Genomic DNA, 21,643 nt, shown 5'->3' with positions numbered 1-21,643 from the left:
GGAAAGAGTGAGGTCTCTGCGTGTTCTGGTGCACTCACCTGCTCAGAGGGCCCCATCTCCCGCATTAGATCTATCACTTGCTGGCTGTACCCCTTTAACACATCCTGTTCTGATAGCTCCGTCGGCACCACTGTTTGTACAAGAGTCCGGTTCCTCTGAGTCTCAGGATTTGGATGTTCAGCATGGTCCACCACTTCCATTCCAGAGACCTGACTATTGGAGGGTGTTGGCGGCACTGTGGCAGTTCCCTCCTTTCATAGCCCAGGAGCCACTGGTACCTGGCTCGTTGGGCACCAACACAATAGCAGCAGGATCAACCAAGTTGGCTATATTGGAGCTCATGGCATCAGAACCATCCCATTCAGCATGGGGGGATGCTCCTCTTTCACCTCCCCAACCTTTGAGTAGGCATTCAGAACCTGGGTTAGACGATGCACTGATGAGCCCGGCACTGACTGATCCGGAGAGATTTCTTTGCCATCCCCAGATGCCAGATGACTATAATCCATTTCAAGAGCGACTACAGAGTATAGCCAGGGCTCTTGAGATCACACTAGAAGAGGTGCAGGACAGCCAGTACCAGTTACGAGACATTCTGCATGCATTGGTACCAGGAAGGGTGGCCTTCCAGATCAATGATGCCATTCTTTAACCGGCATGCACAGTGTGGCATATCCTGGCCACATGCATCCCTGCTCCGAAGGGGACTGAGAAAAGATACTACTCCCCCTCTCCCTCCCAAGGGATTTGAGTTTTTGATTTCACACCCTCCACCTAACTCCTTGGTGATCCAGGCCCCATCGGAATGGGACAAGCAGCAACACTCATGCTCCACCCTAGCAGACAGGGAGGGCAAGAGACTGGCCCTTGTGGGTCGAAAGCTCATCTCAGCTGGACTACAGTTCCAGATCTCTGACTACTGGCACTGATGGCCAAATATGACTTCATTAATTATGGACGGAGGTAAGATAAGTTACCTCAGCAGGATCATTCCTGATTCCAAGCAGTTTTATAGGAAGGCAAGTTGGTCACCAGATCCATAGTCCAGGCTGTAGCTGATTCAGCGGACATGTCCTCGCAAGTATTGGCGACTGGAATCCTCATGAGGAGGGAATCGTGGTTACATTCCTCTGGTTTCCCTAGAGAGGTACAGAATATAATCGAGGACTTCCTCTTTGACGAATCACCTCTCTTGGATGATGGATGGATGATTCCTTATACTCACTGAAAAGACACTAGAGCCACCTTACAATCCTTAGGCATATATACGCTGGCACCAAAGCAAAAATGTTATTGCCTGCCACCTACACAGCACTACAGAACCCCTCACTTCTCCAACCTACGAACCTCCTTAGAAACGGCCTAAGGCCCACAGAATCTGTCTGTCTGTTCTGACAATGCAGACCTCTGCACAACACTCTCAGTCATCACGAAAGTGATATTTCTGAGTGCGACTAGAGAACCATCAACCACTCTGTACACCAATGCTTTTGCCAACCACCCCTTTTGGGGGGTTGTCTCCAATTCTGCCTGCAAGGAGAGTGATAACGGACCAGGGGGGCCTGGATGTCATTTGACATGGCTCTACCATTAAATTCATGATGATGCCTCCTCCACATCCCACGTCTCAATCCCGTCTCAGGAATTACTCTCACAATAGCATTCTTACCCTAGAGATGGACTCCCTCCTGCAGAAAGGAGCAGTGGAGCCAGTCCCTACACCCCTCCACGGCACAGGATTCTACTCCAACTATTTCCTGGTACCCAAAAAGAATGGGGGATGGAGATCTTGGATCTCCACCACCTCAACCATTCCATTCAGAAGCCAAAATTCCACATGGTCACACTTGCAGCCATCATTCCCCCACCAGAAAAAGGCTTTTGATAAGCAGGATGGCTACTTCCATATTGACATATACACACCCACAGACGGTTCCTGAGGTTCAAGGTGGGGCCTTGACACTTCCAATACAGGGTACTCCTTGTGGCATAGTGGGAATTTTCCCTTGCTATGTTGTATGTGAGCCTGTGTGAGTCTTACTGTTTTGCATGAATGTGGTGTGTGCCTCAGTTTCCCTGTGTATTGCACCAATGTCTAGGTGGTGGGAATAAGGATGTGTGACTTTTGTGGGGGCTGCTCCAGCTGCCTGCCTGGATGCCATGGCTGCCCCTTCATAACCTGAGACCCAGGAGGGGGATGTGACCGTGTGACTTTTGGCCCAGGAAGTGAGACAAAGGCTAGAGGAGGAGCAACAGGCAGGGCAGGGGCCAGGCAGCTGGAAATGAGTCAGTCTCGGTTGGCTTGGGGGATGGTCAGAGCCCTGGCTCTGGGCTCCCCTCCCCCAAGATGGACTTGGCTGAAAGTCACTGATTTCTGTGCTAACAAGTTCTGTCCTACGCTATGTTCCTGTTGACTAATGAACCTTCTGTTTTACCGGCTGTCTGAGAGTCATGTCTGACTGCGGAGTTGGCGTGCAGGGCCCTCTGGCTTCCCAGGGAGCCTTGCACGGGTGGACTAGCTGCAGGAAGTGCACAGTGTGGAAGGGGATGCTGAATGCTCCGAGGTCAGACCCAGGAAGATCCAAGCTGTGTAACCTTCTTGCCCTGGAGACAGTATGCTCAGAGAGGAGGCATGCTTCCCCAGAGTCCTGGCTGGTTTCATATGGAGTAGTTCCAGAGCATCACCCCGGTGACTCCGTGACACTCCTGTTTGGACTTACCACCGCCCCACAAGTCTTCACAAAGATTTTCTCTGTGGTAGCAGCTCATCTGCTGCATCAAGACCGAAATCAAGGAGTCCTTGTCTTCCCCTACCTGGACGACTGATTGCTGGCAGCGCAGTCCAAAGAGGAAGCTTGAAAATTGACTTCCCGGCTTCTTCTACTCCTCTCCTCTCTAGGAGTGAGCGTCAATATTGAAAAATCAACTTTGCACCGTACACAGTCCCTGGAATTCATAGGAGCATGCATCAACATTGCCTTCACATGTGCTTATCTGCCAAGGGACAGGTTCCAGAGCCTACTGGACCAGATTACCCTAATGACTGACAACCCTTCAGTCTCAGCCAGGACCTGCCTTTCCTACCTAGGGCACATGGAGGCATGCACATACGTCTGTGCCTTTGCTGTCTACAACTATGGCTGCAAAAAGTCTACTCCCCTATGCACCAAATCATGGCCATCATACTCAGCTTTCCACGGGAGGTCATCTCTTCACTTTGGTGGTGGACAGATCCACTACAAGTCTGCTCTGGGATGTCCTTCTTTCTATCCTCACAAGCGGGGGTGCTCACATGGGAGATCACATGACACAAGGCACCTGGACCATGCAAGAGGCCCAGGATGCACATAAACATACTGGAACTTTGGGTGGTGTGCAAAGTATGCCATGTGTTCTCACCAGCTATCTGTTATCATTATGTCCTCGTCATGTTGGACAACACCACCACAGTGTACTACATAAACAAGGGGGCACAAGATCCCCCAATGCTGTGTATGTAAATGGTACACCATTTCCATAGGTGTACTATCGCACACCATATCCTTTTGTTGGCAGCCTACCTGCCTGCCACCCAGAATGTGATTGCTGATGCTCTCAGCAGGAACTTTGCAACCAGCCATGAATGGGAGTTGCATGACATGGTAATTACGGACATCTTCGGGAGATACCAATCAGGGACCTCTTTGCATCCCACACCAACACCAAGTGCACCCAATATTGCTCAAGAAGGCGACTTGGTGCCTACTCACTGGGAAACAGTCCGGTCGTTGATTGGTCAGACCAGCTGAACTATGCCATTTCCCCCTTCCCACTCTTACCCTGCATCCTCCACAAACTCCACCGGGAGAGAGTGACAGTCATTCTGATTGCTCCATTCTGGCTTTGTAAATTTGGTCTTCTCTGCATGTCGAAACATCCTCCACTCCTGGTCCAGGTGTTTCTGGAACTGCTAGCACAATACAGTGGCAGACTCAGGCACCCCAATCCGTGGACTTCCACCTGACAGCTTGGTTTTTGGATAGACACCTCTGTTAATACAAGAAGGTTCGTTGCTAGTAAGACTTCCTCTCCAGAAGCCAGAAGGACTCTGTGAGATACTCCTATCAGGCTAAATGGGCACATTTCACTTCCAGGGCACAAGAACAAGGTCTTGCCCCCGAAGCTGTGGGCATCCTGATGCTCTTAGACTATTTCCTCTATTTAAAGATCTTGGGGCTCGCTCTCAATTCCAGCAGGGTGAGTGGAGCAGCCATTAGCGCCTTCCACCCGCCAGTGGAGGGGCATTCGATATTTACCTATCCCTTGACTGCTCAATCTGAAATGGCCTTTTATGTAAATACCTGCCCATTCAGCCTATTGCTCCCTAGTGAGATCTCAACCTGTTAAAGAACTCTCCCTTTGAACCTCTGGCTTCCTGCTCTGTCTCACCTCTCCATGAAGGTCGCTTTCCTTGTCTCCATGACTTTAGCGAGGAGGGTGGTGAACAGGGGGCTATGGTGGCCACATTCCAGAAGGACAAGGTCTCCCTGCACTTGCATCTGAAGTTCCTACCAAAGATGGTTTCCCGTTTCCATCTCAACCAACCCATACACCTGCCTGTTTTCTTCCTCAAACCACACGCCTCCAGTGCAGAAGGACAACTCCACTTCCTCGATGTACGTAGGGCCCTGACCATTTACCGGCAAAGGACAAAGCCATCTGGAAGTCTCTCAGACTATTTGTTGCCATAGCAGAGAATTAAAGAGCAGGCCGTCTCACCCCAGAGACTCTCAAAGTGGGTCTCAGAATGCATTACGCTCTATCAATTTTCAGGACAGTCCCCAGCAGGCAGGATAGAGGCCCATTCCACAAGAGCTGCTGCTGCACTCCATGATGTTCCCCCTCACAGATACCTGTAAGGCGGCCACATGGAGTTTGGTTCCAACCCTTTCTTCTTACTATGCTCTAGTGCATGATTCTGTGACGGACGCCTCGTTCGGTGCGGCAGCCCTCCGTTCCACAGTTTCGTCTTCTTCCTCACACCTTCCTCCTACCTGCATACTGCTTGTTACTCCCCCCTCAGTGGAATACAATAGGGACCAACACTCGAAGGGGAGGTTACTTACCTGTAACTGGAGGTTTTTCAAGATGTGTGGTCCCTACCTGTATTCCAAATCCACCCTCCTTCCCCTCCGCTGCGAATCTGTAGATCTGCAGTGGAGAAGGAACTGGAGATGTGGTTGGTTCACCCCACCCTTTGGGCGAACCCCCGGGACAACACAATGCAGTCTGACAGACGGTACTACTTTGAAAAGCTCTGGCTGTGGGTGCACAGCGCATGCATGTTGCCCTCAGTGGAGTACAGACAGGAACCACCCATCTCGAAGAACTTCCAGTTACAGGTAAGTAACTGCCCCTTCTACCCGCTGAACACCTTCTGCTCCCCAGGCTGTTCACTGGGCCCTGGGAGCTTAGCACCTTGCACTGCCCTGGCCTCTGTTAGAGTCAGTGTGAAGCAGGGACTGGAGCCAACAGATCTGGGGCTCAGCCACATGCAATGGGGCAGGGCTGCCCCTGGTGGGCTTCAAGGGACCTGATTCCTTATCTGCAGTTACTCTTTCCTCCAGCCAGCACTCGATTGGGTCCTTCCAACGAGCCCGCAGCCCTTTCTGTCTGAGCAGGGAGCCTTTATCTAGTGTGCTGGGGTGATTTGGCTAGTCCTTCACAGGCTGCCCTCTCCTGCCTGGCTCCCTGACCTATGGGTTGCATGAGGCGCTGCCGCAGCTGTCAGCTCCTGGAACTGAGAGCTCTGCTGCTGGCAGTGCCCTGGCCCAAGGTGGTCAAGTGCCTGGCAGGATCAGCCAGGCTGTCGGTTACTCTGGGGTTCTGGAGGTGCTGGCCTCAATGCCAGGGCAAACCCATGCTGTCACATAGTCCTCGCCCCGCAGAAGTCTGGTCCCAGTGACCCAGTGGTATTGGTGGGAGGGTCAGCCCTGACTAATGACCTGTGGTGCAGGGCTCCAGGTCAGCTCAGCTCTTCCCTGGAGTCTAAGAAGCAGCTGGCTGCTGTGATTCGATTCCCAGCGCCCTGCCCTTGCTCTCCATGGAGCATAGAGGCCTGATCTTGTGTGTTTATTTGCAGGGCCAAGCGTGCGACAGCTGTGCTCCTGGCAGACCCCTGCTTCCAGCTCTGCTCCATCCAGTACCTGCTGGGCCATGCAGAGCCATCAGCACTGGCAGCCACGCCTCCCTCTGCAGACAAGAGACATTTCTCCCTGCACACCTGTAAGTGTCTGCACCCCACCAGGCGAGGGCCATGGGGGTGTCCCCTTGGGGCATCTGGCTGGGCCAGCTCTGGGCACTGGAACTCGGTCCTCCTCAGAGGCAGGCTGGCCCCCTGGGCCATGCTCTGGGGTGGGGTGGGCCAGGCCTGGGAAGCAACATGGGGTTGGGTTTTCCATCTGGGTCTTCTCCCCATTTGTGTAAGAGACTCAACTTGGCAGGGAGAGATTCTCACGGCAGCCTGTAGCCAGCAGGGTATGGGCCACGAAGGGTGCTCCTCCATGGGCACTGTGTGCACACCTCAGGGCAGAACAGTGAGCCGAGGCAGAGCTCGGTGCCAGGGAGCAATGTGAGTGCACCTGGGTCCCGGCACAGAGCTCCCCCTCAGAGTCTGCTTTTCCCAGGCACCTTCTGGCAAGAGAGGAGAGGGAGTCTTTGCCAGCTGCCCTGTCCTACCCCAGGATCGAGGCCCACCCCCACCCCCACGGCCATGTCCACAGCCCCTCCAGTCTTCTCTCAGTACCAGAGGAATGAAGCAAAATGGAGGGATGACAGAGAAGTGGCAGCTCCAGGGCACTAAAGGCATGTCTCAGCAGTGCCTGTTGGTCCCTGGCAGGGTGGAGGTGTCATGGAGTCACAGGGCCTGGTCTATGCCCCCTGGCCTCTCACCAGTCTCCTGGGAGTGTCCCCTCTAGTGTGCCAGGCCCCACATAGTTCCACTGGGACAGGCCCATGGCCTCCATGCCTGGGCCATCAGCACCAGCGATCTCTGGTTCTCTGGGTGGCTCCCTGCAGCGAGTCCAGCCTAACCAGACCCCTACCGGAGGCTTGTACTGTCCCCTCCAGGGCACAGTGCTCAGAGTATCTGCAACAACACCTGCAGTCTGTTCCTAGCCAGGCGACCATTTACTAGTCACCTGACTACAGAATCAGGGAGTCTGAGGGGAGCCCAGGGAGCTGACGGGTAACGCCCAGCCCAAGTCCCGTCTGGGTAGCCAGGGCCCAGCCATGCTGTCATGAATCCCATGGTTCAGGCTCTGTGTCTCTGACTCCTTGATCAGTTCCCAGGCAAGCGCCCCAATTCCTTCCAGCAGCCAGCTCCTATCCCCCCATCTCACACCTCCCAGCCTTTGGGCTCAGGCTGGGGCCTGAGGAGGGGAATCCAGCTTCCTCCAGGCTGCTGGTCAATAGGGGTCCATGTCCTGGGGGACTGGCTTTGCCATTTGTCTTCTGAGATTTGCCCTTGATACGGGGTCGGCCTCAAGCCATTTTTTTCCAAGTGACGCATCCCAGCTCAGACAGCTAGGTGCCATTCATACCATTCCTTCAGCCTGCCCCGAGAGCGAACAGTCCCCTGCCCCATCCCACATCCACACTGGGTAGACTTGCAAAATAAGAGGGAAACTGAGGCATGCATAGGCTTCATAAAAATGACAGACAATCCCCCCTAGTCATAGGAGGGACAGGGCAGTCATGGTGTCCTCTGGCTGGAGCTCCAGGTGGCCCAGCTGAGGATGGCTCACAGCCCAGGTGCTGTGGTGCCCATTGGAGAAGGGAAAGGCTGCGCTGTCCTCTTTGCTCCCAGCAGTAAGGCTGTGCCACAGCACTATGCTGCAAGGGGGAAGGAGGGGCGTGCCAGGAAGCAGCTGGAGTCCCCACTCTGCCAGCACAGAGCAGCTCTGAGCACCTGCCCTGCCCAGACTGCTGGTCCCTCTGGGCAGGCACGCATCTTGGGAGCAGGCTGGAGCTTCCCACCACTGCTGAGACAGGAGTCCCTGCCCAGGGGAAAGGGTCTGGCCCTGCTGCAAGGTAGCCTGGGGTTGGCTCTGTTGGTCTTCAGGATGCCTGTGTTGCTGCTTTCTGCCCCAGCTGGCTGAGCACTGCTATCGTTACAGCTGAGAGTCCACAGTGGTCTCCTAGTGTCACAGCAGGGTGGGCACTCAGCCTATGGGTCATTGCCTGATATGTGGAGATGGCCTTGGGTAGCTGGCCACTTGCACGTTAGTGAAGCTCAGAGCCAGGGACGGGGAACAGCCTCCCCCGTGCTGGTGTCTAGTAAGGCCCTGTAGGCTGCAGCTGGTGTGGGTCCCCTTAGTGTGGGGGTGTTCACTGAGCTCTGCCTGGCAGTGCTAGGTATTGTCTCCTAGTGCTGCAGAGGGAAGGTGTGCTGGAGATACAGTGGCCAGGTGGCATGTGCTCGTGCATGGCTCTGGGCACCTCTCCTTACGCACAGGTATGTGCTGCTAATTAGCTTCCCAGAACATCTCTCAGAGCACGCTGTGCTCGGCTCAGTCACTCACCCCTTGGATCCCAGTACCTGTGGGCATGCCCTGCCCAAGCCCTTCTGCGTAGTGAACGCTGAGTGCTCAGGCTCTGCTCCCCTCCCTGTGGCACTGTGGTTCTAGCACAGTGACTGGGTGCTGTGGAGCTCTGTTCTGCAGTCCAGCATCTCCCCCGGCTCTGGACATCTTGGCCGCTCTCATCTCTCTGCAGTGCATAGAGGTGGATCAGCATTTTGGCGCCAGACGTTCTGGTCATGCCCCCCATGTTCCCACTTGCTGCCGCATTCTCTGCCTCTGTGGCAGCAGACAGTGGCTGTTCCTTTTGCTCCTTCTATTTTAACTTTTCTGCCTTGTTCTTTGGGCAGTGGGGAGCAGGGTTCTCCCTCCTGGGCATTCCTCCTACGTGGGTGGTTAACCCTTCCTGACCCTCGGCTGCAGTGTTTCCCTGCTTGCTCCTCTGTCCCTTACAGGCACGGCCAAGCAGCCAAGAGAGCACTGAGTCAAATCCAAGCAGTGCTCAATTTGCGAGGCAGCTTTCCCAGGCTTGGCAGACGATGAGTTTTGTCCCGCCTGCACCCAATTCTGTTAGGTCCAGGGGCTACGATTCGGGCAGGCAAGTGGGGTCCCTACCCACCAAGGCAGCTGCGAGTCCAACGGGGGAAAATGGACCAGGAACCCCAGTGCAGAACAGGGAGAGGCTCCAGAAGCAAGGAGAACCCTGACCACTTGACTAAGGGGATAAGTCCCAATGGGGGAGGTTTCAGAGCCAGACCTCTTGAGGGGGCTCCAGGCCCTATGGAAGACAAGCCATAGGTGGCCTCCCCAAAGCTGCAGCAGTTTCTTCTTCGAGTGATTGTTCACGTCCATTACACATTAGGTGTAACTTTTTCCCTTAGCGGCTCCCGTCGGGCCGTCGGGCCCCCCCCCTTCCCGCCAGAGCGGCGCCCCGCTCCAGGGTATATATATCCCTGCCGACCCAACTACTCCAGTTCCTTCTTACCGTCCGTGGCGGCGTTGGAACAACTCTGTCTCTCGTCTGAGAGTGTCCCTTAGCAATAGTCAATTAGAGTTCTAACAGTTATCAGTTAGTTGTTGTAGTGTTTAGTCAGTAGTTAACAGCTCATTAGAGGACCGCGGCACCGACACAGCGGGGAAATACACGACGCCGATCGTCTTCGCCGGCGAAAGTGAAGGGCCAACCTAAGGCCCGAGGTCGCTCCCCGCACAAGAGGGCGGCACCGGTAAAGACCTCGAGTGCCCCTAAGGCCGATACGGCCCCAACACGGACCCCGGTAGTGGCTCCGGCGCCAAAGGGCCCGTCGAGCCCCGGGATGGGCGCGTCGAGCGAGGAGGAAGGGCTGGAGGAACTCGTGGAACAGCCCTCCACTCCGGACACGTTTGAGGCAGCTAAGGACCTCATTGCCTTGTCCGTCGAGGCCCCGGCACGCGCTGAAGGCGCCCCGCCTATGCTGCCGCGCAGAGGCAAGCCGGCGATGGTGCGCCCATCATGGTCGCCGTCCCGGCACCGTTCCAGGGACCGGTCCCGGTCGAGCTCCGCCTCGGTGGACTCCCGGTTGCCCTCGGCGCAGGAAGCACCGCAGCAGTCGGGCTTCAGCAAACGGTCGGCACCAACTCAGCAACCAAGCACGAGTCGGCACCGCGAAGCATCGGCGGTTCGTTACCCGAGGCCGACCAGCCGTAGCCGTTCCCGGTCCCGAGATCACCGGTACCGTTCCAGGTCCAGGTCGGCAAGGCACCGTTCCAGATCCTGGTCGCGGAGGCGCTACTCCCCAAGACCAGACCGGCACCATTCGACGGCGCCACCGTGGCCTTCCAGATCACCGTCAGTGGTCTCGGGGGCTGACTCAGACCGATACGGCGGGTATGCCCATAAGTCACAGGACAGCAGGGACTACGGTCAGTCCCAATGGGGCCAGCCGAGCCAATGGCCATTCTGGACACCCTGGGCCTACCACCAACAAGGGCCCCCATCGAGAGCCTCGAGATCCGGGCCATCCCGGTACCGATCCCGCTCCCCGCGGCACCATCCGCAATCGTATAGGGAGGCAACGGTCTCTAGACCACCGGAGCGGGAAGGAGTGGACTCGGCACCGAGTACGGTACCGTCCCAATCACACGCTGCGGGTCAGGCCGCAGAGGAACAATTGGCTGACACAGGTTTACAGGACAATGAGGATGGGCAGAAGGCCCCGACCTCTTCCTCCTCGCCAGATGAGGCGGTGGCGGGCACACTGGTGTCCGGCCCTCCCCCGATTGACCACCGGGCACACCAAGACCTGCTTCGCCGGGTAGCCCTCAATCTGGGCTTGCAAGCGGAGGAGACTGTAGAGCAGGATGACCCCATGGTCGATATCCTGAGCCCAGAGGGCCCCTCCAGAGTCGCACTCCCCATTATACGGACAGTACAGTCCAACTATAAGACGGTGTGGCAAACACCGGCCTCCAGTGCTCCAACTGCAAAGGGAGTGGAGAGGAAATACTTCGCCCCATCTAGAGGGTTTGACTTCCTCTTTCTGCATCCATCCCCCTGTTCTTTGGTGGTCTCGGCGGTCAATGAAAAGGAGCGGCATGGCCAGCAAGCTCCTGCCCCCAAGGGCAAGGAAGCCAAGAGATTGGACTTGTTCGGGAGAAGAGTCTATTCTTCGGGGGGCCTTCAACTGAGGATCGCCAATCAGCAGGCGATTCTAAACAGGCACAATTTTAACTCTTGGGCATCAGTCGCCAAGTTTAAGGACTCCCTCCCATCTGACGCGCATCAGGAGTTCAAGGCCCTGGTGGATGAGGGAATGGCAGTGGCCAAGACCTCTTTACAGGCCGCGCTAGACTCAGCAGACGCTGCGGCTAGAACAATTGCGTCGGGAGTCGTGATGAGACGTTCGGCGTGGTTGCAGGCTTCAGGTCTCCCGCCGGAGGTACAGACCACGCTGCAGGACCTCCCGTTTGAAGGTTCGGGCTTGTTTTCCGACCAGACGGATGCCAGGCTACATAGCCTTAAGGACTCCCGAGCGACCCTTAAGTCGTTGGGTATGCACACCCCGGTAACGCAGCGTAAGCCCTTTAAACCCCAGCCGCCGCAAAGGCAATACCACCCTCGACCCCGACACGAACCGTACCGCCATCGAGGCAGGGATAACAGGCGGAGACGTAACAATACGCCTAACCAGGGCCAGAATCACAGCCAGGGCAAGCCACAGCCAGGAAATAAGCCAGGCTTTTGAAGTCACGCCCGAGGACAGCGTACCATATCCCATTTCGGATCCTCCTCTGTCTTTCAAAGACCGCCTGTCCCATTTCTACTGGGCATGGTCGCGCATAACATCGGACCAATGGGTCCTGCGCACAGTGAAGGCGGGCTATACCCTCCAGTTTTCCTCGCCCCCTCCCTGCCATCCCCCTTCCCCGTCCCTCTTCAGGGACCCTTCTCACGAGCAACTTCTCAAGCAGGAGGTTCAGTCCCTTCTCGCTGCTGGAGCAGTAGAAGAGGTTCCAGTAGACCTGAGGGGAAAAGGATTCTACTCCAGATACTTCCTGATCCCCAAGGCAAAAGGAGGCCTCCGTCCTATTTTGGACCTGCGCGATCTAAACAAGTTTCTGATCAAAGCTCGCTTCCGTATGGTCTCCCTGGGAACTATTATCCCATCCCTGGATCCGGGGGATTGGTATGCTGCCCTCGATATGAAAGACACCTACTTTCACATCTCAATCAATCCGGCCCACAGACGTTTTCTGCGCTTCGTCGTCGACCAGCGCCACTTCCAGTTTACGGTCCTGCCCTTCGGCCTGGCGTCAGCACCACGAGTGTTCACAAAGTGCATGTCCGTGGTAGCAGCCTTCCTTCGAAAGAGAAGGATGCGTGTATTTCCGTACCTGGACGATTGGCTACTCGCGGGCAGGTCGGAGGCCGAGGTCCGGTCTCACGTGACGCTGGCCCTGCAGACGTTCGACAAGCTCGGCCTCCGGGTCAACGTGCCCAAGTCCACGTTAGTCCCCACACAGAGGCTGGACTTCATAGGTGCAACCCTGGACTCGGTAACCGCACAAGCGAGCCTACCAGAGGCACGGTTCAGGTCAATTCACAGAGCCGTAAGCACAGTCCTAATGTTCCCCACGACAACGGCAAGGTGTTGCATGCAGATTCTGGGGCATATGGCAGCTTGCACACACGTGGTCAGACATGCCCGCCTGAGGCTTCGGCCCCTACAGTTGTGGTTCGCCCATACGCACCGCCCCAACAGAGACCCATTGGATCAGGTAGTCACGATCCCAAACCAGGTGCTCGGCTCGCTATGCTGGTGGCTAGATCGCCAACAGGTATGCGAAGGGATCCCCTTCGATGCCCCACAGCCCACTCCGACGTTGGTAACAGACGCATCGGACTTGGGTTGGGGGGCACACCTGGGAGAACTGCGGACCCAAGGGCTGTGGTCCAGAGAAGACAAGCTGCTTCACATCAATCTGAAGGAGCTAAGAGAGGTTCGCCTCGCCTGTCAGACCTTCCGCGCCACCTTAAAAGGTCACAGCGTGGCAGTCCTGACGGACAACACTACCGCCATGTTCTATATAAACAAGCAGGGCGGGTCACGGTCTTCTCCCCTCTGTCGCGAGGCACTCCAATTATGGAACTTCTGTATAGCCCATGCGATACACCTCATCGCGACGTATCTTCCGGGGATTCAAAACGGCTTAGCAAACCGCCTCAGCCGATCCTACCGAATGCACGAATGGACGTTGAGGCGAGACGTCCTGCATTCGATCTTCCGGAGGTGGGGCTTTCCCCGGGTGGATCTATTCGCCACCAGGGACAACAGCCAATGCCCTCAGTTCTGCTCGTTCCAGAACCTCAGCCGGGGGTCATTAGCAGACGCTTTCATGATTCCATGGGGAGGGAGCCTGGGATATGCCTTCCCTCCATTCCCACTCATACACAAGGTTCTCCTCAAAATCCGCAGGGACAGGGCGACGATCATACTTATCGCCCCGGCCTGGCCACGCCAGCATTGGTTCACGTCCCTGCTGGAGCTGTCAATAGCCGATCCAATCACCCTCCCCCTCCATCGCGACCTAGTCACGCAAGACAAAGGTCGCCTACTCCACCCGAACCTGTCTTCGCTACATCTCACGGCATGGCATCTCTCTGGCTGAATGATGCAGAGCACAGGTGCTCTCACCAAGTCCAGCAAATCCTCCTTAATAGTCGGAAGCCCTCGACAAGAGCGACCTACCTGGCAAAGTGGAAAAGGTTCTCCCACTGGTGTGAGCCTCAACGCATACAGCCTTTACAAGCCTCGGTTCCGTCGATCCTAGACTACCTTCTGCACCTAAAGAATCAAGGGCTTGCGCCCGCCTCTATTAGGGTTCACTTAGCTGCAATCTCGGCCTTCCATCCGGGAGAGTTGGGAGTGTCAGTGTTCTCCAACCCCACAGTGGCCCGATTTCTCAAGGGGCTGGAAAGGGTGTTTCCCTACTCGCGCCCGCCTGTCCCGACGTGGAGTCTGAACCTAGTCTTAACAAGACTCATGAGTTCCCCCTTTGAGCCCCTAGCCACTTGCTCCCTTACGCACCTCTCGTGGAAGGTGGCGTTTCTCGTGGCCATCACTTCGGCCAGAAGGGTATCGGAATTGAGAGCCCTCTCTTCGGAACCACCCTATACAGTGTTCCATAAGGATAAGGTGCAACTGAGGCCGCACCCCAAATTCCTCCCAAAGGTGGTAACACAGTTTCACATGGGGCAGGACATTTGCCTACCGGTGTTTTTTCCTAAACCCCATATGGACCCTCACCACCGCAGCCTACATACCCTGGATGTCCGCAGGGCGTTGGCTTTTTACCTGGAATGGACCAGGCCGTTCCGCAGATCGCCCCAGCTGTTTGTTGCTATTGCGGAACGTATGAAAGGCTTGCCTATCTCGTCACAGCGCTTATCGGCATGGATTGTGCATTGTATACGCACTTGTTACGAGCTCGCCAATGTTCCGGCCCCGGAGATCCAGGCCCACTCGACTAGAGCCCAAGCGTCCTCAACGGCCTTCTTGGCGCAAGTCCCTATCCAGGAGATCTGTAAGGCAGCCACCTGGTCCTCGGTGCACACGTTCACAGCCCACTACGCGATCCATCATCAGACCAGAGAGGACGCGATGGTCGGTCGGGCCGTGCTACAGTCAGTTGTATCTTGACTCCTACCTACCTCCAATGGTAAGCTTGGGAATCACCTAATGAGTAATGGACGTGAACAATCACTCGAAGAAGAAAGAACGGTTACTTACCTTCTGTAACTGTTGTTCTTCGAGATGTGTTGTTCACGTCCATTACACTTCCCACCCTCCTTCCCCTCTGTCGGAGTCTCCGGCAAGAAGGAACCGGAGTGGTCGGGTCGGCAGGGATATATATACCCTGGAGCGGGGCGCCGCTCTGGCGGGAAGGGGGGGGCCCGCCGGCCCGCCGGGAGCCGCTAAGGGAAAAAGTTTCCGACGTCCGTGCACGTGGCGCGCGTACACCTAATGTGTAATGGACGTGAACAACACATCTCGAAGAACAACAGTTACAGAAGGTAAGTAACCGTTCTTTCTATGCTCCCAAAGTTTGCAAAAAAGATGAAAAAATCTGAAAGGGGAAAGAAGGCACACAAAATCCAGGAGGTCTGAGTCCTCCAATTCCCCCCCCCCCCGCTCCCCTGCGGAAGACAAGCTGTCTGGTGCTGACTACAAACAGGCTGGGGGGGGGGAACTCAGCAAAGGCTTTTTCTCCTAGAGAAATGTCAAGCCATGTGCAGCAAGGTTATCCGCATGATTCAAACACAACCTCAGCAGGCTCCTGAGAGTGTGCCTTGGAGTCAATGTCTTCCCTCAGAACCCTCCCCAGTGGCGGTGATACCCCTTCATTCCTCCTTCCAGGAGGTGAGTAGGGTGAGTGGGATAAGCTAGGTAAGGGCCAGCATGTTAACAAGAGCAATGTCAGGGTCCATAACATTCCAGACCCAAAGGGCTCCAATGCTGAGATACCAAAGGCTGACGCTGCTGTAGCGTCCCTCCCTAGGGATACGGTTGGAGGTCATTCTCAAACAAGGCTTTGAAACCTCCTCTGCCACTTTCCGACCATCCCTGGGAGCAGCTGCCTGCGTTGCAAGAGCATCTCTCCTGGCTGGGAGATCACAAAGCCCTTAAGGAGAGAGATCACCCTGACTTTGGCTCCATTTTAATGAATGTCTCTCTAGCAACAGGTTTCAGAGTGGTAGCCGTGTTAGTCTGTATCAGCAAAAACAACGAGGAGTCCTTGTGGCATCTTAGAGACTAACAAATTTATTTGGGCATAAGTTTTCATGGGCTAAAACCTACTTCATCAGGTGCATGGAGTGGAAAATACAGTAGAACGGTATAAATATACAGCATATGAAAAGATGGGAGTTGCCTTACCAAATGGGGGGTCAGTGCTAACAAATCAATTAAATTAAGGTGGAAGTCTGGCCTTTCGCTACTTGTCCTCACAGAGGTACCTGTGAAGGGACAGCAGGTTCCCCAAGGGAAAACAGTAGGGTCAAAATCCATGGGGAAAGTCCAGAGGGACCTCAGCTCCCCTAAAATCCAATTTATGACAAGAAGCGAGGGGAGAAGCGAGGGGGCAGAATTCCCCATTTTCTAGAAGAATGTTTTTCTTTAACCACAGAGAAGTTAATCAGGGTGATAGTGAGTCAGGGATAGTCCCTCGAACTGTGGCCTCTACCCCATCCATTCTTCATCCAGTCACTTAGTTTCAACAACCCTGTAAAAAACAATTTGATCCAGAATGAAATATCTCATCTTCTGGATATTGGCATGACCAAGACTGTTCCCTCAGAAAAAGGTTTGCCAGGTTGTACTCCATCTTCATTGTGCAGAAGCACATAGTTGGTATCAGAGCCATTCTCAACCTCAAAAGGCTGAACAAGTGGATGAAGAAAACAATGCTTCTGATGGAGACCCTGGCCTGTAGAGTGTCCTCCCTGTCCAGAGGGACTTCTTGACTTCAGTACCTCTTGCAGACGCATATCTCCATATCCCCATCCGATCATGCCACCACAGACTTCTGAGGTTCACCTACAGCAGGAAACGTTATGAGTACTGAATGCTCCTGGTTGGCCTGTCTTTGGCCCCCAGGGTTTTACACAGATGGTGGTAATAGCCAGACTCAGGTTGCAAAGAACTCCCCTGTACTCTATTCTCGACAACATCCCAATCAGAACTCCAGCGGTGCAGAGGACCACATTTTGGATGTTGAATCTCCTCCAGGGGCACGGCTTCATCATCAGTGCCAAGAAAAGGTCTCTGGTTCCATCCAACAGAATAACCACCTGGGGGCAAAAATAGACACCTTGATAGCAAAGGTCTACCCATCATTAGAAAGGTTTCAGAAAATCCAGAAATGTATTATCTTGCTCCAGAGATGCAGCAGGCCTACCATAGCACTGTGCTGTGCTAGGACTCATGGTACTGTGCATAGGCATCACTCCATGGGCACAATCGCTCATCAGACGTCTTCAAGCCTTCATACTAAAGGTGTGGGACCATTCCCTGGAACACATGAAAGATCAAGTAGGGGTTCCAACATAGGTATTTAACACCTTACAGTGGTGGTCAGCCCATGATAATGCCTGCAAAGGTATGTCCATCTGCCTTCCAGATCCTTTAATCCTCGCAACCAAGGCCAGCTTGGAGGGCTGGGGAGCTCACTTGGAGACCCAAACAGCCCAGGGCCTCTGGAGCTAGGAGAAAAAGGCAAAATTGCATAAACCTCCTAGAGCTGAGAGCTGTCCAGCTAGCTCTGCAAAGGTTCCAGCTCACTCTAAGGGGAAGCATGTCCTGGTTCAATCCGACAATATGACTACGTTTGCGTATTTAACAGCCAATGGGGAACAAGGCGTCCAGCACTAAGTGTGGAAGCAATGGAAATAGTGAGGTGGATGGAACAGTTCTGCTGTTTCCTTAGGGTGATCCACATCAAAGTGGACCTGAACCACAAAAGGGCAGATGGTCTCACCAGGCGCAGGGTCAAAAACTCTAAATGATGCCTGAATCAGGACTCACCATTCAGACGTTCTGCCTCCCTTCCCATTTGTGAATCATACAAATGCAAAGAAGCCAAAATACTTCACAAGTGAAGCAGACCCCGGAGTCATGGGCACAGATGCCTGATCGCACAGTTGGCCATAGGGCCTACTTGATTCGTTTCCACCTTTTCTGCTACTGAGGAAGGTGATTCAGAAAATAAAACGAGAGCAGGCGACAGTAATTCTTATAACTCCTCATTGGCCAAGGAGACCTTGGTTCTCAGACCTGATAGAGCTGAAACTGGAACTCCCACTCCAGGTTCTGTGGAGACCAGACATCCTTTCAAAGGTCCTGTTCTTCAGCTAGAACTGGAACAACGCTTCCTCAGCTCTCGTTCACTCATGCCCCTTCTCTACCTATGCTACACTGATGACATCTTCATCATCTGGACCCATGGGAAGGAGACCCTGGAAGAATTCCACCATGATTTCAACAGCTTCCACCCCACCATCAACCTCAGCCTGGACCAATCTACACGGGAGGTCCACTTCCTAGACACCACAGTACAAATAAGCGATGGCCACATTAACACCACCCTATACCAAAAACCCACCGACCGCTACTCTTACCTTCATGCCTCCAGCTTCCACCCTGGACACACCACACGATCCATCGTCTACAGCCAACCGCTGAGGTACAACCGCATCTGCTCCAACCCCTCAGACAGAGACCAACACCTACAAGATCTTCACCAAGCATTCTCAAAACTACGATACCCACACAAGGAAATAGAGAAACAAATCAACAGAGCCAGACGTGTACCCAGAAGCCTCCTGCTACAAGACAGGCCCAAAAAAGAAACCAACAGAACTCCACTGGCCATCACCTACAGTCCTCAGCTTAAACCTCTCCAACGCATCATCAGTGATCTACAACCCATCCTGGACAATGATCCCTCACTTTCACAGACCTTGGGAGGCAGGCCAGTCCTCGCCCACAGACAACCCGCCAACCTTAAGCATATTCTCACCAGCAACCACGCACCGCACCATAACAACTCTAACTCAGGAACCAACCCATGCAACAAACCTCGATGCCAACTCTGCCCACATATCTACACCAGCAACACCATCACAGGACCTAACCAGATCAGCTACAACATCACCGGCTCATTCACCTACACGTCCACCAATGTTATATATGCCATCATGTGCCAGCAATGCCCCTCTGCTATGTACATTGGCCAAACTGGACAGTCACTACGCAAGAGGATAAATGGACACAAGTCAGATATCACGAATGGCAATATACAAAAACCTCTAGGAGAACACTTCAACCTCCCTGGCCACACAATAGCAGATGTAAAGGTAGCCATCTTACAGCAAAAAAACTTCAGGACCAGACTCCAAAGAGAAACTGCTGAGCTCCAGTTCATTTGCAAATTTGACACCATCAAAGCAGGATTAAACAAAGACTGTGAATGGCTATCCAACTACAGAAGCTTTTTTCTCCTCCCTTGGTGTTCACACCTCAAATGCTAGCAGAGCACCTCACCCTCTCTGATTGAACTAACCTCGTTATCTCCGTACTGATTATACCTGCCTCTGGAAATTTCCATTACTTGCATCTGAAGAAGTGAGGTTCTTACCCATGAAAGCTTATGCTCCCAATACTTCTGTTAGTCTTAAAGGTGCCACAGGACCTTCTGTTGCATTTCATGTCAGGTGTCTGCTCTTAATATTGTGCTATTTGTAGGATCCTTGCCCTCCTTGCAGACCATCCATAGGTAGCCAGATTCCTTCTAGCAGTCCGATTAGCCAGACCAGCAGCCAGGCCAGTCTTCCCAGCATGGGACCTACTGCTAGTTTTGAGGGCCCTGACAGCCATCCCTTTGAACTTCTGACTCCAGTGTCGGCCTTTCATTTATCCTTAAGACTTGTTCTTAGTAACTGTCATGTCCGCCAGGCAAGTGTCGGAGCTGGCAGCCTTATCCACATGTGAGCCTTACTGGGTGCTCCATGAGGTCAAGGTGGGGCTTGGGACACCAGCATCCTTTCTTGCTAAGGTAAATTCCTCCTTCCACACTTCCCAAGAGGCTGTGCTTCTTTTGTTCTGTCTAAAACTACAATATCCAATGGCAAAGATGTGGTAGACCTGGAATGTCAGAAGAGCTTTGAAAATCTCTCAAATGTGCAGAATCCACAAGAAGATCGGGCTCCAAATTTGTGTCGTCCTACTCGAAATGCCAGAGAATCAGAGCTTCGAAGTCCTCCATTGCTAGGTGGATCAGACTATGTATTGTGGAATCCTGAATCCTCAGAGGCTCCAGTCCCAGAAGGGATCAAGGTGCACTCCATGAGATCCTTAGCAGCCTCATGGGAGAGATAAGCAAGTGCTTTGGAAATTTACAAAGTGGCCACTTGGTCTACAGCTAACACCTTCATTAAGCTCCACAGGGTGGGCCTTCTGTCTTCTGCAGGGGCTCCTGTGGCAGAATGGTGCTGCAGGCAGTGGCTCAGAAATAGTACAGACTTTTGAGCAAGTTCACAAAAGGGGTAGGGGATACTTTCCTATCAAACTTTTGTTTCATAACCCTCCCTACATCTGCTCACTACTTTCCAGACAGCCAGAACTGTGGGAGACACTGGGCTGCAGAACAGAAAATTTTGTAGAAATAACTTGCTTTCTGCTAGCATCGTCTCCCACAGTTGTCCCCACCCTGGATGGCTCAGGAGCCAGAGTTGGATACTAAGTGGAATATTTACCATAGGATTGTCTTCCTTGGTTCAATGTACATAATGTCATTATCTCTGGAATATTTGTTAACGCTGTTCCAGTTTTACCGCTTGGAAATATTCCTCTGGCAGCAAGCGGGAGCAGAGGGGGCATGGCCACAGCATGCTGATCCAGCTCCGAGAGCTGCAGTGAGAGGAGATGCTGCTAGCTAGCAGAAAGGAAATAATCTTTGAGGAATTTTCCCTGCCCCCTTTGGAAACGGCATGGCTGGCCCAGGGTCCCTCAAACACTGTGTGCCTCCAACCTCTCTTGTCTTGTCAGGGTTGCCCAGCCCCCCATCACACAGCTTTGGTGCCCCCTTCACACACCATCCCTTCATTGCCCTAGGCCTTGACACTGCAGCCTCTCCCAGGATCTGCCCCCTCACATCCCTGCTGGCCTAGGCCTGTTCCCATCTTGGTCCTCCCTAGCTCCCCCCAGCCCCCAACCTATTTGTTTGGATGCCACCTTCGGGCCCTCTGACCCTCAGTGCCCTCTCCAAACCCCACTCAATGCTGCTTGCCCACCAGTGGCTTCCAGGCAGGCTCTAATGCATGCACACAGCTGCTGGTAGAGAGCAGGTGACAGTCTCTCTGGCCTTGCCCTGCAGGCCCCTAGGGAGAGGCATGACCAGCGCTCTGCTTGTCTCCTATGCTGCCGGGATCCTGGACACCCCTTCCGGCTCATCCTGTGCCTGCCTGTAGGGACACATTGCAGTTCACACAGGGCCATGGTTCTGTCCAGCCAACACAGCTGCAGTTTACCATTCGTGGGCAGCCCTCAGCCAGTGGGGTGTCCTGGCATGAAGTCAGCCACAGAGCTGTGCTGTGTGCCCCACAAGTACCACCCTCCCGTTTGGGGCCAGCTTTGGTGCTCTCTTCCCTTTCACTTCAGCCCTTCTCTCCACAGACACCGACTACATCAGCCAGGAGGAGCTGGCCAAAGTGGAGCGGATGCTGGGCCACCTGAGTGAAGAGTCCAAGCAGGCAGCTGCCTCCATGCTGGTGAGTCCTTGCCTGGTATGCACCCAGCCCAGAAACCAGCAGTCTTGCAGGGGGGCGGGGGGGAGGGAGAGTGCCCTTCCTGGGGTGGAGTGGGGGAACCCGTCATGCCAGCTCAGATGGTGACTTGGGAGGGTTCAGCCTGGGCAGCTGGGGGGCTGGCTTCGCACAGGCTGCCTGGCTTGGCCACACATTGCACAGCCCAGCCAGCTGTGTACCCAGCGCTCTGCTGAATGCTACATGTACCCACTTCTCTATGCCTGGCAGCTGGAACCATTGGGAA

The 21,643-nt window shown here is 54.2% G+C and overlaps 1 protein-coding gene and 1 long non-coding RNA gene across 7 annotated transcripts in view; one reads left to right on the top strand and one right to left on the bottom strand.

Annotated features, from left to right (window-relative positions):
- RNF123 (ring finger protein 123) overlaps positions 1-21,643 on the top strand; it is a 145,629-nt gene that overhangs the window by 122,106 nt on the left and 1,880 nt on the right. For all 5 annotated transcript variants that reach the window (XM_034775189.1, XM_034775192.1, XM_034775191.1 and 2 more), the window contains 2 exons: positions 6,122-6,264; positions 21,269-21,363. In XM_034775189.1, the coding sequence (XP_034631080.1) occupies positions 6,122-6,264; positions 21,269-21,363 (238 nt within the window). The remainder of the gene's footprint in view (positions 1-6,121; positions 6,265-21,268; positions 21,364-21,643) is intronic.
- LOC117879816 lies at positions 15,852-21,275 on the bottom strand. 2 transcript variants are annotated; one of them, XR_004646391.1, is made up of 3 exons: positions 19,233-21,275; positions 16,995-17,298; positions 15,852-16,887 (listed from the first exon to the last, which is right to left on the bottom strand). It is a non-coding gene; the product is annotated as an uncharacterized LOC117879816 (long non-coding RNA). The 2 variants fall into 2 exon arrangements; XR_004646392.1 differs by having other exon boundaries at positions 20,350-21,275.

This window comes from Trachemys scripta, chromosome 7 (assembly GCF_013100865.1).
Source record: "Trachemys scripta elegans isolate TJP31775 chromosome 7, CAS_Tse_1.0, whole genome shotgun sequence".
Taxonomy (NCBI): domain Eukaryota; kingdom Metazoa; phylum Chordata; order Testudines; family Emydidae; genus Trachemys; species Trachemys scripta.
The sequence above is the reverse complement of the archived record's forward strand: the minus strand, read 5'-3'. Positions and strand labels throughout refer to the sequence as shown.